Genomic DNA, 18,853 nt, shown 5'->3' on the forward strand with positions numbered 1-18,853 from the left:
CACTTCTCTGCCCTTGGGTCCTGAGTGGGTTGCCTTGCCTTCTTATTGTATGCTCTTAGGCATTCTTGGGTTGTTTGTGATGCTGTTCCAGATATCCACATCAGAAGTAGGCCTAAATGCTCACTGGAAATAACCCCAGAGAGAGACAGTCCAAGGAGGGGCTCCTTCCTGGCTGCCTGCACCCTACTGATGCACTTCTAATGACAGACTGACTTTGACACTCCTCACACCAAAGACGGGGTGGCTTTCGGGCCCAGAGTGTGTGTGTGCCTTAACGTGTGTGTCTTGTGTCCTCCTATTCATTCAGAGACTGCTGTATGACTCCAAGGGCCCTCGTCAAGGACATAAAGTACACTCTCCAAGGCTTTGTACAAGAACTGGAGTCAGGACATAGACTCTGTACTCTGTTCCTACATTTGTTCTTAGCCAGTCTGCAACAATTACATCAAATCAATAGTGCAGGACATGTGATTGAATTATCCACACTGCTCCACTACTCTGACTCATTTCGCTCCTAGGCCATGACCAGAGTTGGTCCCTGTAGGCTTAAAATCACAGAGCCTAAACCTCTACTGTCAGAAACAAGTTCAAACACACAATATTGGAAGAAAAATTAGTTTTTTTATGTGCTTGTGCTATGTGCAGGATGAGGATCCCTAGTTGAAATGTCCTCCCTATGCGTACATGTGCCAGCCACAGCACAGCCACACAGCATATGTGAATGAGTACTGTCACGAGTGGCTGGCATGGTGAGGTGTGCCCCGGCCCCGATACATTCCTGACCTCTCTACTCACACTACACCACAGCCAGCACCCTGCACCAGGGGAATGAGTACTGTCACTAGTGGCTGGCATGGTGAGGTGTGCCCCGGCCCCGATACATTCCTGACCTCTCTACTCACACTACACCACAGCCAGCACCCTGCACCAGGGGAATGAGTACTGTCACGAGTGGCTGGCATGGTGAGGTGTGCCCCGGCCCCGATACATTCCTGACCTCTCTACTCACACTACACCACAGCCAGCACCCTGCACCAGGGGAATGAGTACTGTCACTAGTGGCTGGCATGGTGAGGTGTGCCCCGGCCCCGATACATTCCTGACCTCTCTACTCACACTACACCACAGCCAGCACCCTGCACCAGGGGAATGAGTACTGTCACGAGTGGCTGGCATGGTGAGGTGTGCCCCGGCCCCGATACATTCCTGACCTCTCTACTCACACTACACCACAGCCAGCACCCTGCACCAGGGGAATGAGTACTGTCACGAGTGGCTGGCATGGTGAGGTGTGCCCCGGCCCCGATACATTCCTGACCTCTCTACTCACACTACACCATAGCCAGCACCCTACACCAGGGGGCTAACTCTGAGCTTACAGTCTCATTGTCGAAGGTGAGGAGCCAAGGAGAGATGAAGAAAGAAAGAGAGAAACAGAGAAATGGAATGAACTTCTCTAAATGTAGCCTAGTTACTTCCTTCCTCCTCTATGGGTGGGGCACCAGAGGCAAAACAGTCATGTGTTTCAAAGTGTATCAACTCTTCACACATCACTTAACTTATGTGTTCCTTATAGAACAGAGTTGTTACTTGAGTTCACTTCTCTGTTCAATATTTAGAATAAAAAGCTGACAAACGTCACGTAATGGACTGGAAACAGCAGACACATGGCAGTAGTAAGCAACCAATAGTGACCACATACACAAGTACTGCAGCACATCTCAGCCACAATGCTCTGTAGCTGCTAGTCTAGTTCAACGCCTGGCTCAGTGTGTCGGAGAGGTACTCTTAGAGAATGTTTTATAAATCCAATCCTTTGTTTTCTGCATGCTTTCTGCCACCGCACACTGAACATCTTATTTCTCCCGTCTCCTGACAGAATCCTGTACTTTAGCCTTACCCACCACAACAGGCACAAACAGTGATAGGTTGCATGCATCCAGAGAACACTGCTTAAGTTACGGAATATTTACTTTGTCAGTGGCTCTGATGTCAGTACATCAGCCAAGTAGAGTTTTGAAAGTAAATGCTGTGTCGCAAAATTAGGTAATCCAGCTGGCCACAAATCTGTGGCCAAATAAGGACCGTATGTATGAATATATTAGATCAGAGTTGTAATGGCTGATCTTGCGTCTGAAAGCAGGATATCTGTGGTGGAGAGCAAGGCTGGGATCGGATCCTCAGAGTGATCAGGTTCTGTTTGCTTTCCTCTCTGTTAATGAGGATTCCAGCACATACACTGAAAGTACAAAACACTAGGAACACCTTCCAAATATTGAGTTGCATCACCTCTTTGCCATCAGATCCGCCTCAATACACCAGGGCATGGGGGGGTCAGATTTAATATTGCAAATAGATTATGACTTCTATCAATGTAATTGTTTGTATCATTTCCAATCCCCCATATGTATTTTTATGTACTGTTCTTGTCAAAAGTTAGGAAACAATTAGTCATTCCAGGGTTTTTCTACAAAACACCTTTTTTGGTTATTATATGATTCCATGTGTTATTTCATAGTTTTAATGTCTTCACTATTATTCTGCAATGTATAAAATAGTAAAAATAATGAAAAACCCTTTAATGAGTAGGTGTGTCCAAACTTTTGACAGTACTGTGTGTATATATAAACTCAGCAAAAAAACGAAACGTCCTCTCACTGTCAACTGCGTGTATTTTCAGCAAACTTAACATGTCCAAATCAAATCAAATCAAATGTATTTGTCACATACACATGGTTAGCAGATGTTAATGCGAGTGTAGCGAAATGCTTGTGCTTCTAGTTCCGACAATGCAGTAATAACCAACAAGTAATATAGCTAACAATTCCAAAACTACTACCTTACAGACAAGTGTAAGGGGATAAAGAATATGTACATAAAGATATATGAATGAGTGATGGTACAGAGCGGCCTAGGCAAGATACAGTAGATGGTACATGTGTAAATATTTGTATGAACGTAACAAGATTCAACAACTGAGACATAAACTGAATAAGTTCCACAGACATGTGGCTAACAGAAATTGAATAATGTGTCCCTGAACAAAGGGGGAGGGGGTGAAAATCAAAAGTAGTAACCAGCTGCATTAAGTACTGCAGTGCTTCTCCTCCTCATGAACTGCACCATAATTGCCAGTTCTTGCTGTGAGATGTTACCCCACTCTTCCACTAAGGCACCTGCAATGAGCCTGCAGGAAGGGTACCACATGAGGGAGGAGGATGTCTTCCCTGTAACACGCAGCGTTGAGAGCAAGCTCAGTCCGATGATGCTGTGACACACTGCCCCAGACCATGACGAACCCTCCACCTCCAAATCGATTCCGCTCCAGAGTACAGGCTGCGGTGTAACGCTCATTCCGTCAACGCTAAAAACGAATCCGACCATCACCCCTAGTGAGACAAAACCGCGACTCGTCAGTGAAGAGCACTTTTGCCAGTCCTGTCTGGTCCAGTGACGGTGGGCTTGTGCCCATTTGCAACGTTGTTACCGATGATGTCTGGTGAGGACCTGCCTCACAACAAGCCTACAAGCCCTCAGTCCAGCCTCTCTCAGCGTATTACGGACAGTCTGAGCACTGATGGAGGGATTGTGCGTTACTGGTGTAACTCGGGCAGTTGTTGTTGCCATCCTGTACCTATAACGCAGGTGTGATGTTCAGATGTACTGATCCTGTGCAGGTGTTGTTACACGTGGTCTGCCACTGTGAGGACGATCAGCTGTCCGTCCTGTCTCCCTGTAGGGCTGTCTTAGACGACCCACAGTATGGACATTGCAATTTATTGCCCTGGCCACATCTGCATCTCCTCATGCGTCCTTGCAACGTGCCGAAGGCACGTTCTCGCAGATGAGCAGGGACCCTGGGCATTTTCTTTTGGTGATTTTCAGAGTCAGTAGAAAGGCCTCTTTAGTGTCCTAAGTTTTCATAACTGTGACCTTAATTGCCTACCGTCTGTAAGCTGTTGGTGTGTTAACGACTGTTACACAGGTGCATGTTCATTAATTGTTCATGTTTCATTGAACAAGCATGGGAAACAGTGTTTAAACCCTTTATAATGAAGATCTGTGAAGTTATTTGGATTTTTACTAATTATCTTTGAAAGACAGGGTCCTGAAAAGGCGACATTTATTTTTTTAGCTGAGTTTACATCAGTAATTTATTTGTTGGAAAACAAGTTTCACTGTTACAACAAATATTAGTTATGAGGTCATTCAACTTGGAAACCCATACAAAAATGAATAAATAAAAAGTCATATTCATACTCATAATAAAAACTACTCTGAGTTGCTGAATTATTACTACAAATACAGTGTGGCAAAAAAGTATTTAGTCAGCCACCAATTGTGCAAGTTCTCCCACTTAAAAAGATGAGAGAGGCCTGTAAATTTTCATCATAGGTACACTTCAACTATGACAGACAAAATGAGAAAACAACTTTGGAAGTATGCTTGGGGTCATTGTCCCACTGTAAGTATAGTACAAAACACACACACACTCTCCTCTAGGAGATTATATATATAATTTAATTGAAGTCGGAAGTTTACATACACCGCCAAATATTTTTAAACTCAGTTTTTCACGATTCCTGACATTTAATCCTAGTACAAATTCCCTGTCTTAGGTCAATTAGGATCACCAATTTATTTTAAGAATGTGAAATGTCAGAATAATAGTAGAGAATGATTTATTTCAGCTTTTATTTATTTCATCACATTCCCAGTGGGTCAGAAGATTACATACACTTACTTAGTATTTGGTAGCATTGCCTTTAAAAATTTTAAGTTGGGTCAAACATTTCAGGTAGCCTTCCACAAGCTTCGCATAATAAGTTCCTCCTGACAGAGCTGGTGTAACCGAGTTAGGTTTGTAGGCCTAATTGTCCGAACACACTTTTTCAGTTCTATTCACAAATGTTCTATGGTATTGAGGTCAGGGCTTCGTGATGGCCACTCCAATACCTTGACTTGGTTGACCTTAAGCAATTTTGCCACAACTTTGGAAGTATGCTTGGGGTCATTGCCCATTTGGAAGACCCATTTGCGACCAAGCTTTAACTTCCTGACTGATGTCTTGAGATGTTGCTTCAATATATGCACATAATTTTCCTCCCTTATGAAGCCATCTATTTTGTGAAGTGCACCAGTCCCCCCTGCAGCAAAGCACCCCCACAACATGATGTTACCACCCCTGTGCTTCACGGTTGGGATGGTGTTCTTCGGCTTGCAAGCCTCCCCCTATTTCCTCCAAACATAACGATGGTCATTATGGCCAAATAGTTCTATTCTTGTTTCATCAGACCAGAGGAAATTTCTCCAAAAAGTACGATATTTGTCCCCATGTGTAGTTGCAAACTGTAGTCTGGCATTTTTATGGTGGTTTTGGAGCAGTGGCTTCTTTCTTGCGGAGTGGTCTTTCAGGTTATGTCAATATAGGACTTGTTTTACTGTGGATATAGATCATTTGTACCTGTTTCCTCCAGCATCTTCACAAGGTCCTTTGCTGTTGTTCTGGGATTGATTTGCACTTTTTGCATCAAAGTACGTTCATCTCTAGGAGACAGAATGCATCTCCTTCCTGAGCGGTATGATGGCTGTGTGGTCCCATGGTGTTTATACCTGCATACTATTGTTTGTATGGATGAACGTGGTACCTTCAGGCATTTGGAAATTGCTCCCAAGGATGAACCAGACTTGTGGAGGTCTACGATTTTTTTTCTGAAGACTTGGCTGATTTCTTTTGATTTTCCCATGATGTCAAGCAAAGAGGCACTGCGTTTGAAGGTAGGCCTTGAAATACATCCACAGGTACATCTCCAATTGAATCAAATTATGTCAAATATCCTATCAGAAGCTTCTAAAGCCATGAGATAATTTTCTGGAATTTTCCAAGTTGTTTAAAGGCATAGTCAATTTAGTGTTTGTAAACGTATGACTCACTGGAATTGTGATACAGTGAATTATAAGTGAAATAATCTGTCTGTAAACAATTTTTGGAAAAATGACTTGTGTCCTGCACAAAGTAGATGTCCTAACCGACTTGCCAAAACTATAGTTTGTTAACAAGAAATTTGTGAAGTGGTTGAAAAACAAGTTTTAATAACTCCAGCCTGAGTGTATGTAAACTTCTGACTTCAACTGTATATATAATCCTAAACCACATCTAGAGTGCTGCTTGGACACAGCTGACTCCTGCTATATGTCTAAAGGCCCTAGGTTTCCTACTATATATCTGAAGGCCCTGGTTTTCCTGTTTGAGGACTGAGCATGCTCATGCCAGGAGGAGAGGAGATCCCAAGCCTAACTGTGTGCACTGAGCCCAGCTGATCCCCTTCTTCATGTGGCTGCTCCCTGAAATCAAACACCGCTGGGCCACGCATCACACAGCAACAACCTCTTCCTTCCCCCTCTCTACCTCCTTACGCTGAGTGCTCTGCTTAGGGAGCCAATGGCAACTTGAAGCCCTTATTTTAAATATTTTAAATACTTCGGGATTTTGGCAATGAGGTCCTTAATCTACTTCCCCAGAATAGGATTAGCTTTAATGTCTCTGTGTCCAGTATGAAGGAAGTTGGAGGTAGATTTGCGAGCCAATGCTAACTTGCGTTAGCACAATGATATGGCTATCAGTTCGCATCCAGATACCCATAGACGTTCAGTGTGCTAACGCTGGTTAGCAATTGCACTAGCGCTATTTAGCAACTTCCTTCAAACCGCACGCAGAGACATAACAATGGTATCCACGAGTTCATCTGACTCTTGGGAAGTAGATAAAGGGCATTGCCAAAAGTATTCCTTTAACTCCCTGCACTTAGCAAAGTCAAAGCAAACCTTTAAGTTATTTAACCCCCACATTCTGTTCTGGGATATGAGCAACACAAAACCATGTTTACAGAGCAGACTTGGTTATGACCAAGAATATACGGTGAGAATCTCACCAACAGCACAGACACATATGGCCATCATCTGTCCATGTAAAGTTAGACCAGACAGCCTAGCCTAACAAAGGCAAGGTGAACAAGGAAAAATAAAATGGCGCAGGAAGAAATGGCAGCAGTTTTACGGGCGCCCAACCAATTGTACTATTATGTGTTTTTCTCACATTATTTGTAACTTATTTTGTATGTAATGTTTCTGCAACTGTATCTTACGGCAAAAAAAGAGCTTCTGGATATCAGGACAGCGATCACTCACCTCGGATTAGGCAAAGATTTTTTTCTTCAATAAGCAGGACACACAGGACATACTCCAAACACCTGACAAGGCCAACATCCCAGTTAATAGCATAAGGAAAAGACGCAGGCACAGAGGACACAGATCAGGATGCCTCGTTAGAATCCGCCAACAGCAAGTGGGTAAGTTGCTGTTAACGTCAATATTACTCGCCAATGTGTAATCATTGGACAATAAATTAGACGAGGTACGATCACAAATATCCTACCAATGAGACATCAAAAACTGTAATATACTATGTTTCACGGAATCATGGCTGAATGACGACATGGAGATTCAGCTAGCGGGATATACGCTGCACCAGCAGCGTATATCCCAGCACACTCCGGTAAGACGAGGGGGGGTGGTGTGTGCATATTTGTAAACAACAGCTGGTGCACGAAATCTAAGGAAGTCTCTAGATTTTGCTCGCCTGAAGTAGAGTATATTGTAATAAATTGCAGACCACACTACTTGCCTCGAGAGTTTTCAGCTATACTTTTGGTGGCTGTTTATTTACCACCACAAACAGATGCAGGAACTAAGACCGCACTCAGTCAGCTGTATAAAGAAATAAGCAAACACCCATAGGTGGTGCTCCAAGGGGCCGGAGACTTTAATTCAGGGAAACTTAAATCAGTTCTACCTAATTTCTATCAACATGTTAAATGTGCAACCAGAAGGGAAAAAAATTCTTGATCACCTGTACACCACACACAGAGATGCATACAAAGCTCTCCCATGCCCTCCATTTAGCAAATATGACCATAATTCTATCATCCTGATTCCTGCTTACAAGCAAGAATTAAAGCAGGAAGTACCAGTGACTCATCCTAAAAAAGTGGTCAGATGAAGCAAATGCTAAACTACAGGACTGTTTTGCTTTCACAGACTGGAACATGTTCCGGGATTCTTCCGATGGCATTGAAGAGTACACCACATCAGTCACTGGCTTTATCAATAAGTGCATTGAGGACGTCGTCCCCACAGTGACTGTACGTACATACCCCAAAAAGAAGCCATGGGTTACAGGCAACATTCGCACTGAGCTAAAGGGTAGAGCTACCACTTTCAAGGTGCGGGACTCCAACCTGGAAGTTTTTAAGATATCCTGCTATGCGATGAACCATAAAACAGGCAAAGCATCAATAAAGGGATAAGAATGAATCATACTACACCAGCTCCGACGCTCGTCTTATGTGGCAGGACTTGCAAACTATTACAGACTACAAAGGGAAGCACAGCCGCGAGCTGCCCAGTGACACGAGCCTACCAGACGAGCTAAATTACTTCTATGCTCGCTTCGAGGCAAGCAACACTTGCATGAGAGCGAGCCATGCATGAGAGCATCAGCTGTTCCGGACGACTGTGTGATCATGCTCTCCATAGCCAACGTGAGTAACACCTGTAAACTGGTCAACATTCACAAGGCTGCGGGGCCAGACGGATTACCAGGACGTGTGCTCTGGGCATGTGTTGACCTACTGGCAGGTGTCTTCACTGACATTTTCAACATGTCCCTGATTGAGTCTGTAATACCAACATGTCTCAAGCAGACCACCATAGTCCATGTGCCCAAGAACATGAAAACAACCTGCCTAAATGACTGCAGACCCGTAGCACTCATGTCCATAGCCATGAAGTGCTTGAAAGTCTTGTCATGGCTCAAATCAACACCATCGTCCCAGAAACCCTAGACCCACTCCAATTTTACATACCATCCAAACAGATCCACAGATGATGCAATCCCTATTGCACTCCACACTGCCCTTTCCCACCTGGACAAAAGGAACACCTACTGTATGTGAGAATGCTATTCATTGACTATACAGCTCAGCGTTCAATACCATAGTACCCTCATAGCTCATCACTAAGCTAAGGATCCTGGGACTAAACACCTCCCTCTGCAACTGGATCCTGGACTTCCTTGTCGGGCCGCCCCCAGGTGGTGAGGGTAGGTAGCAACACATCTGCCACACTGATCCTCAACACTGGAGCCCACCAGGGGTGTGTGCTCAGTCCCCTCCTGTACTCCCTGTTCACCTACGACTGCATGGCCAGGTACGACTCCAACACCATCATTTTGTTTACAGATGACACAACCGTGGTAGGCCTGATCAACGACAACAACGAGACAGCATATAGGGAAGAGGTCAGAGACCTGGGTGATTCTGGGTGATGCCAGAATAACAACCTATCCCTCAACGTAACCAAGACTTATTATGGACGACAGGAAAAGGAGGACTGAGCACGCCCCCATTCTCATCGACGGGACTGTAGTGGAGCAGGTTGAGAGCTTCAAGTTCCTTAGTGTCCACATCACCAACAAACTAGAATGGTTCAAACACACCAAGATCAAGACCAAGCCTATTGCCCTCAGGAAACTAAAAAGATTTGGCGTGGGTCCTGAGATCCTCAAAAGGTTCTACAGCTGCAACATCGCGAGCACCCTGACTGTTTGCATCTCTGCCTGGTACAGCAATTGCTCGGCCTCCGACTGCAAGTCACTACAGAGGGTAGTGCATACAGCCCAGTACATCAGACTAAGCTGCCTACCATCCAGGACCTCTACACCAGGTGGTTTCAGAGGAAGGCCCTAAAAATTGTCAAAGACCCCAGCCACCCCAGTCATAGACTGTTCTCTCTACTACCGCATGGGAAGCGGTACCAGAGTGCCAAGTCTAGGACAAAAAGGCTTCTCAACAGTTTTTACCCCCAAGCCATAAGACTCCAGAACAGGTAATCAAATGGCTACCTGGACTATTGTCCTTATTTTCTATTTTCTATGGTGGAGTAGGTCAGGGCGTGACTGGGGGTTAGCCTAGTTTATTATTTCTATGTGGTATTCTAGTTTTGTTTTTCTATGTTGGTGATTTTGTATGATTCCCAATTAGAGGCAGCTGGTATTGTTGTCTCTAATTGGAGATCATATTTAGGTAGACTTTTTTCCACCTGTGGGTTGTGGAATATTGTTTTGAGTTAGTGCACGTAGCAACTCTGTAGTCACGGGTCGTTGTTTGTTTCTTGTTTTGTTTATTAGTTTCACTTTAATAAATTATGTGGAACTGTAATCACACTGCGCCTTGGTCCGTTTCTACAAACGATCGTGACTATCTAACTAACTATTTGCACTGTGTGCTGTTCCCCAACACCTCTTTTACGCTACTGCTACTCTCTGTTCATAGAATATGCATAGTCACTTTAACCATATCTACATGTACATACTACCTGAATCAGCCCGACTAACCGGTGTCTGTATGTAGCCTTGCTACTTTTATAGCCTACTGTACAGTCGTGGCCAAAACTTTTGAGAGTGACACAAATATTCATTTTCACAGAGTTTGCTGCTTCAGTGTCTTTAGATATTTTTGTCAGATGTTACTATGGAATACTGAAGTATAATTACTAGCATTTCATAAGTGTCAAAGGCTTTTATTGTCAATTACATGAAGTTGATGCAAAGAGTCAATATTTGCAGTGTTGACCCTTCTTTTTTAAGACCTCTGCAATCCGCCCTGGCATGCTGTCAATTAAATTCTGGGCCACATCCTGACTGATGGCAGCCCATTCTTGCATAATCAATGCTTGGAGTTTGTCAGCATTTGTGGGTTTTTGTTTGTTCACCCATCTCTTGAGGATTGACCACAAGTTCTCAATGGGATTAAGGTCTGGGGAGTTTCCTGGCCATGGACCCAAAATATCAAAGTTTTGTTCCCCGAGCCACTTAGTTATCACTTTTGACCTATGGCAAGGTGCTCCATCATACTGGAAAAGGCATTGCTTGTCACCAAACTGTTCCTGGATGGTTGGGAGAAGTTACTCTCAGAGGATGTGTTGGTACCATTCTTTATTCATAGCAATGTTCTTCGGCAAAATTGTGAGCGAGCCCACTCCCTTGCCTGAAAAGCAACCCCACACATGAATGGTCTCAGGATGATTTACTGTTGGCATAAAAAGGACTGATGTTAGCGCTCACCTTAACTTCTCCGAAAAAGCTTTTTTTCCGGATGCCCCAAACAATCGGAAAGGGGATTCATCAAAGAAAATGACTTTACCCCAGTTCTCAGCAGTCCAATTTGCAGAATATCAGTATGTCCCTGATGTTTTTCCTGGAGAGAAGTGGCTTCTTTGCTGCCCTTCTTGACACCAGTCCATCCTCCAAAAGTCTTCGCCTCATTTTGCGTGCAGATGCACTCACACCTGCCTGCTGCCATTCTTGAGCAAGCTCTGTACTGGTGGTGCCCCGATCCCGCAGCTCAATCCACTTTAGGAGACGGTCCTGGCGCTTACTGGACTTTCTTGGGCGCACTGAAGCCTTCTTCACAACAATTTAACAGCTTTCCTTGAAGTTCTTGGTGATCCGATAAATGGTTGATTTAGGTGCAATCTTACTGGCAGCAATATCCTTGCCTGTGAAGCCCTTTTTGTGCAAAGCAATGATGATGGCACGTGTTTCCTTGCAGGTTACCATGATTGACAGAGGAAGACCAATGATTCCATGCACCACCCTCCTTTTGAAGCTTCCAGTCTGTTATTCGAACTCAAACAGCATGACAGAGTGATCTCCAGGCTTGTCCTCGTCAACACTCACACCTGTGTTAATGAGAGAATCACTGACATGATGTCAGTTGGTCTTTTGTGGCAGGGCTGAAATGCAGTGAAAAAAAATTCTGGGGATTAAATTTTTTTTTTCACCTTTATTTAACCAGGTAGGTTAGTTGAGAACAAGTTCTCATTTGCAACTGCGACCTGGCCATGATAAAGCGTAGCAATTTGACACATACAACAACACAGAGTTACACATGGAATAAACAAAACATACAGTCAATAATACAGTAGAACAAAAGAAAACAAAAAGTCTATATACAGTGAGTGCAAATGAGGTAAGTTAAGGAAATAAATAGGCCATGGTGGCGAAGTAATTACAATATTGCAATTAAACACTGGAATGGTAGATCGGCAGAAGATGAATGTGCAGGTAGAGATACTGGGGTGCAAAGGAGCAAAATAAATAAATACCAGTATGGGGATGAGCTAGGTAGATAGCCCATCTGAAAACAGCTCACCTATGTACAGGTGCAATGATCTGTAACCTGCTCTGACAGCTGGTGCTTAAAGCTAGTCCGGGAGATGTGAGTCTCCAGCTTCAGAGATTTTTGCAATTCGTTCCAGTCATGGGCAGCAGAGAACTGGAAGGAAAGACGACCAAAGGAGGAATTGGCTTTTGGTGTGACCAGTGAAATATACCTGCTGGAGCGCGTGCTACGAGTGGGTGCTGCTATGGTGTCCAGTGAGCTGAGATAAGGCGGGGCTTTACCTAGCAGAGACTTGTAGATGACCTGTAGCCAGTGGGATTTTTGAAGAGTATGAAGCGAGGGCCAACCAACGAGAGAGTACAGGTCGCAATGGTGGGTAGTGTATGGGGCTTTGGTGACAAAACGGATGGCACTGTGATAGACTGCATCCAGTTTGTTGAGTAGAGTGTTGGAGGCTATTTTATAGATGACATCACCGAATAATAATAATAATAATAATATATGCCATTTAGCTGACGCTTTTATCCAAACCGAAGTCGAGGATTGGTAGGATGGGCAGTTTTACGAGGGTATGTTTGGCAGCATGAGTGAAGGATGATTTGTTGCGATATAGGAAGCCGTTTCTAGATTTAACTTTGGATTGGAGATGCTTAATGTGAGGCTGGAAGGAGAGTTTACAGTCTAACCAGACACCCAGGTATTTGTAGTTGTCGACGTATTCTAAGTCAGAGCCGTCCAGAGTAGTGATGCTGGACGGGCGAGCAGGTGCGGGGCAGTGATCGATTGAATAGCATGCATTTAGTTTTACTTGCGTTTAAGAGCAGTTGGAGGCCACAGAAGGAGAGTTGTATGGCATTGAAGCTTGTCTGGAGGTTAGTTAACACAGTGTCCAGGGAGGTGCCAGAAGTATACAGAATGGTGTCGTCTGCGTAGAGGTGGATCAGAGAATCACCAGCAGCAAGAGCAACATCATTGATGTATACAGAAAAGAGAGTCAGCCCGAGAATTTAACCCTGTGGCACACCCATAGAGACTGTCAGAGGTCTGGACAACAGGCCCTCCGATTTGACTCACTGAACTCTATCAGAGAAGTAGTTGGTAAACCAGTCTTGGCAATCATTTGAGAAACCAGGGCTGTCGAGTCTGCCAATAAGAATGTTGTGATTGACAGAGTCGAAAGCCTTGGCCAGGTCGATGAATACGGCTGCACAGTAATGTCTCTTATCGATGGCGGTTATGATGTCGTTTAGAACCTTGAGCGTGGCTGAGGTGCACCCATGACCAACTCTGAAACCAGATTGCATAGAGGAGAAGGTATGGTGGGATTCGAAATGGTCAGTAATCTGTTTGTTAACTTGGCTTTCGAAGACCTTGGAAAGACAGGGTAGGATAGATATAGGTCTGTAGCAGTTTGGGTCTAGTGTCACCCCCTTTGAAGAGGGGGATGACCGCGGCAGCTTTCCAATCTTTGGGAATCTCAGGCGATACGAAAGAGGTTGAACAGGCTAGTAATAGGGGTTGCAACAATTTCAGCAGATCATTTTAGAAACAGAGGGTCTAGATTGTCTAGCCCGGCTGATTTGTAGGGGTCCAGATTTTGCAGCTCTTTCAGAACATCAGCTATCTGGATTTTGGTAAAGGAGAAATGGTGGGGGCTTTGGCGGGTTGCTGTGGAGGGTGCCGGGCAGTTGACCGGGGTAGGGGTAACCATGTGGAAAGCATGGCCAGCCGTAAAGAAATGTTTATTGAAATTCTCAATTATAGTGGATTTATCGGTGGTGACCGTGTTTCCTAGCCTCAGAGCAGTGGGCAGCTGGGAGGAGGTGCTCTTATTCTCCATGGACTTTACAGTGTCCCAGAACTTTTTTGATTTAGTACTACAGGATGCAAATTTCTGTTTGAAAAAGCTTGCCTTAGCTTTTCTAACTGCCTGTGTATATATGTTCCTAACTTCCCTGAAAAGTTGAATATCACGGGGACTGTTCGATGCTAATGCAGAACGCCACAGGATATTTTTGTGATGGTCAAGGGCAGACAGGTCTGGAGTGAACCTAGGACTATATCTATTCCTAGTTCTACATTTTTTGAGAGGGGCATGCTTATTTAAGATGGTGAGGAAGGCAATTTTAAAGAATAGCCAGGCATCATTTACTGACGGGATGAGGTCAATGTCATTCCAGGATACCCTGGCCAGGTCGATTGGAAAGGCCTGCTCGCAGAAGTGTTTCAGGGAGCGTTTGACAGTGATGAGGGGTGGTCGTTTGGTTGCAGACCCATTACGGATGCAGCCAATGAGGCAGTGATCGCTGAGATCTTGATTGAAAACAGCAGAGGTGTATTTAGAGGGCAAATTACTTAGGATGACATCTATGAGTGTGCCCGTGTTTACTGATTTGGGGTGGTACCTAGTAGGTTCATTGATCATTTGTGTGTGATTGAGGGCATCAAGCTTAGTTTGTAGGATGGCCGGGGTGTTAAGCATGTCCCAGTTTAGGTCACCTAGTAGCACGAGCTCAGAAGATAGATGGGGGGCAATCAATTCACATATGGTATCAAGGGCACAGCTGGGGGCAGAGGGAGACTTGTTTCCGGAAAAGTGAATTTTTAGAAGTAGAAGCTCAAATTGTTTGGGTACAGACTTAGATAGTAATACAGAATTCTGCAGGCTATATTTGCAGTAGATTGCAACACCGCCCCCTTTGGCAGTTCTATCTTGGCGGAAAACGTTACAGTTAGCAATGGAGATTTCAGGGTTTTTGGTGGTTTTCCTAAGCCAGGATTCAGACACGGCTAAAACATCTGGGAGTAGGCTTCTGATGTTAACATGCATGAAACCAAGGCTTTTACGTTTACAGAAGTCAACAAATGAGAGCACCTGGGGGGTGGGAGTGGAGCTAGGCACTGCAGGACCTGGATTAACCTCCACATCGCCAGAGGAACAGAGGAGAAGTAGGATAAGGGTACGGCTAAAAACGATACGAACTGGCCGTTTAGCACGTTCAGAACAGAGAGTAAAAGGAGCAGGTTTCTGGGCACGATAGCATATATTCAAGGCATAGTGTACAGACAAAGGTAAGGTAGGATGTGAGTACATTGGAGGTAAACCTAGGCATTGAGTAATGAAGAGAGAGATATAGTCTCTAGAGATGTTTAAACCAGGTGATGTCATCGCACATGTAAGAGGTGGAACAACATGGTTGGTTAAGGCATATTGAGCAAGGCTAGAGGCTCTACAGTGAAATAAGATAGCAATCACTAACCAGGACAGTAATGGACAAGGCATATTGATATTAGGGAAAGGCATGCGTAGCCAAGTGAACATATGGGTCCAGTGAGTGGTTGGGCTGGCTGGGGCCACGGCGATTCAGACAGTTAGCAGGCTAACAAGCTAACAGTTAGTAGGCCGGGGCTGAACAAGCTAGCAGCTAGTAGACCGGGGCAAGCTAGCAGTCAGCAGGCCGGGTTAGCAAGCAAGCAGTTAGCATGGGCTAGCAGTTACAGACCGGGCAGGTAAGCTAGCAGTTAGCAGGCCGGGCCTAAACAAGCTAGCAGCTAGTAGACCGGGGCAAGCTAGCAGTTAGCAGGCCGGGTTAGCAAGCAGTTAGCAGGGGCTAGCAGTTAGCAGACCAGGTTAGCAAGCAAGCAGTTACCAAGGGCTAGCAGTTAGCAGCCCGGGCAGGCAAGCTAGCAGTTAGGGCTAGAACGTTAGCCTTTGGGGGACGTCGCGATGGGGGTGAGTCTGTTTTTGCCTCTTTGTGCGGTGACGTCGATAGACCAGTCGTGGAATTAGTAGGGTTCCAAGTAGCTCTAGGTAGCTAGCAGGCCTAGCTGGTTAGCATAATGGTCCGTCAGCGGGCGTCGCGCCTGAGGGGCCTGTTGGAATCCTAGGGCAGATTATGTCGGTATTCCAGTCGTAGGAGATCTGCGGGGTTCCATGCCCCGTACCGGCTGTAGAAGGGGTCCGGATATTGTAGCCCAGGAGTATACTTCGGTGGTAGCACAGGAGCCCTGGCAGGGCTAGCTTCAAGCTAATTGGTGCTTACTCTGGGATGGAAACGCTAGCCAGGAGTAGTCATCCGGGATTGCGGTTAGCTAGTTGTGAAGATCCAGATGAAAATGTTTAGTTTGAGGTAGGAATCCGGGGATAAAAATAACAGGTCCGTTATGCTCTGGTTAGAGTCACATTGTTCGAACTGACGAGAGCTTTCCGAGCTGAAGGTTAGCTGATGACCGCTGGCAATGGTTTGCTGACTGATATCTGGTAGTTAGCTGGCTAGCTTCAGTTGAGGGATTCCAGATCCGAAGTAAATATAAATACTTTAGGTAAAAAAAAGCAGATCCACGCCACATTGGGTGAGGCGGGTTGCAGGAGAGTATTTAGATGTTGAGGTTTAGCAAAATATTTTAAAGGATATGCGACGAAAAAGATGTAAAGCGATATATACAAGGGACACGACAGGACAAAGACGTCTGACTGCTACGCCATCTTGGAGATGGTTTCATTTGCATGGCTTCATTTGCATGGCAAAGAGGGACTTTGCAGTTAATTACAATTCATCTAATCACTCTTCATAACATTCTGGAGTATATGCAAATTGCCATCATACAAACTGAGGTAGGAGACTATATGAAAAGTAATATTTGTGTCATTCTCAAAACTTTTGGCCACAACTGTATATAGCCTCGCTACTGTTACTTTTCACTGTCTTTTTACTGTTGTTTTTATTTCTTTACTTACCTATTGTTCACCTAATACCTTTTTGCACTATTGGTTAGATCCTGTAAGTAAGCATTTCACCGTAAGGTGAAACACCGTAACACCTGTTGTATTCAGCGCACGTGACAAGTAAACATTGATTTGATATGAACATGGACAACGAGCTTTAACGAGAGGTACCACCTGCATGTTTTAAAACAGTATAACAAGTTACAGTAGCCCACATAATCTAATAACAGTGTTATGTCTCGAGCCCAGCCACCCTTCTGAAATGTGGGCACCACATGCACTGTGTAAATCTAATTAAACATGCTCTAACCCAAGCAAAACACCAACATGCAATTACCCAGGGCAGCAATATAACTCGGCCCACTGGCCCTCACTGTCACAGAGCACAGACAGACTCTATCACTCACTCAAACCAATGTTATTTACACATACATTCTATGTACCATCTATATTATGAATACATTTCTCTCTTTTATTCTTAGGTTCCTTTAATGAAAATGTCAATATTTAATTTACGTGTCACAAAAACAGAACTCTTTAATATCTATAGAACATGTATTCCAGCAACCAGAATAGGTTTTAATGGTTTGAATCCATTTCCCAGATGCACCACAGACAGAAATACGATTTTGGATTAAAGTGGCATACTTACATATAGCGGAGCTTGCTGTGGATTTAGTTTCATGACACTGGACACTGTGGAGAGAAGAGGGAGAACATCAGAGTTAATAAATATAGTAAACCCCAAAGCAGAGGGCAGCATTAGGTAAGCAGCAATTATATAGTCTTACACTATCACTCTGTGTCAGCTCCACACAACAGACCAACAGCCTAAGTCAGACCATGGAAGGCGGTGTGGCTGCAGCAGCAATAGCCTTGGGTTCAGACGAGGCATTTAACAGCCTAAATCAGACCATGGAAGGCGGTGTGGCTGCAGCAGCAATAGCCTTGGGTTCAGACGAGGCATTTAACAGCCTAAGTCAGAACATGGAAGGCGGTGTGGCTGCAGCAGCACTAGCCTTGGGTCCAGACGAGGCATTTAACAGACCAAATCAGGCCTAATAACGGTCATTAAGGGCACATTACAGAAATGTAGCTGCCTGTGCCAATAATGGCTACCCTGTTCTTCCTTTTTCTCTTTTCCCTAAACTAAGGAATCTAGCTGCTTTCTTTGTCTGCATAGAACACTGCAGACAGAGAGAGACCATTCCTGAGGTTTGGGATTTTGTTGTTAATGATTAAGGTCTAAATATTTTAGCATTTTCTATGCTGTTTTCATGGACTACAGGTTGAAAAAACATCTGTGAAGATGTGGTGGACCTTGACTCTGATCAGCTGAACAGTCGATGTACAGTCGTGGCCAAAACTTTTGAGAATGACACAAATATACATTTTCACAAAGTTTGCTGCTTCAGTGTCTTTAGATATTTTTGTCAGATGTTACTATGGAATACTGAAGTATAATTACAATAATTTCATAAGTGTCAAAGGCTTCTATTGACAATTATATGAAATTTATGCAAAGAGTCAATATTTGTAGTGTTGACCCTTCTTCTTCAAGACCTCTGCAATCTGCCCTGGCATGCTGTTAATTAACTTCTGGGCCACATCCTGACTGATGGCAGCCCATTCTTGCATAATCAATGCTTGGAGTTGTCAGCATTTGTGGGTTTTTGTTTGTCCACCCTTCTCTTGAGGATTGACCACAAGTCCTCAAGGTCTGGGGAGTTTCCTGGCCATGGACCGAAAATATAGATGTTTTGTTCCCCGAGCCACTTTTGCCCTATGGCAAGGTGCTCCATCATGCTGGAAAAGGAATTGCTTGTCACCAAACTGTTCCTGGATGGTTGGGAGAAGTTGCTCTCAGAGGATGTGTTGGTACCAT

General features: G+C 44.5%; 1 protein-coding gene across 7 annotated transcripts in view; it reads right to left on the reverse strand.

Annotated features, from left to right (window-relative positions):
* The window catches only part of LOC118400863 (A-kinase anchor protein 13-like), a 163,472-nt gene that overhangs the window by 110,231 nt on the left and 34,388 nt on the right, over positions 1-18,853 (reverse strand). For all 7 annotated transcript variants that reach the window (XM_052475049.1, XM_052475048.1, XM_052475047.1 and 4 more), the window contains exon 2: positions 17,621-17,664. In XM_052475049.1, the coding sequence (XP_052331009.1) occupies positions 17,621-17,653 (33 nt within the window). In that variant the 5' untranslated portion in view covers positions 17,654-17,664. The remainder of the gene's footprint in view (positions 1-17,620; positions 17,665-18,853) is intronic.

This window comes from Oncorhynchus keta, chromosome 22 (assembly GCF_023373465.1).
Source record: "Oncorhynchus keta strain PuntledgeMale-10-30-2019 chromosome 22, Oket_V2, whole genome shotgun sequence".
In the NCBI taxonomy this organism is placed as follows: Eukaryota; Metazoa; Chordata; class Actinopteri; order Salmoniformes; family Salmonidae; genus Oncorhynchus; species Oncorhynchus keta.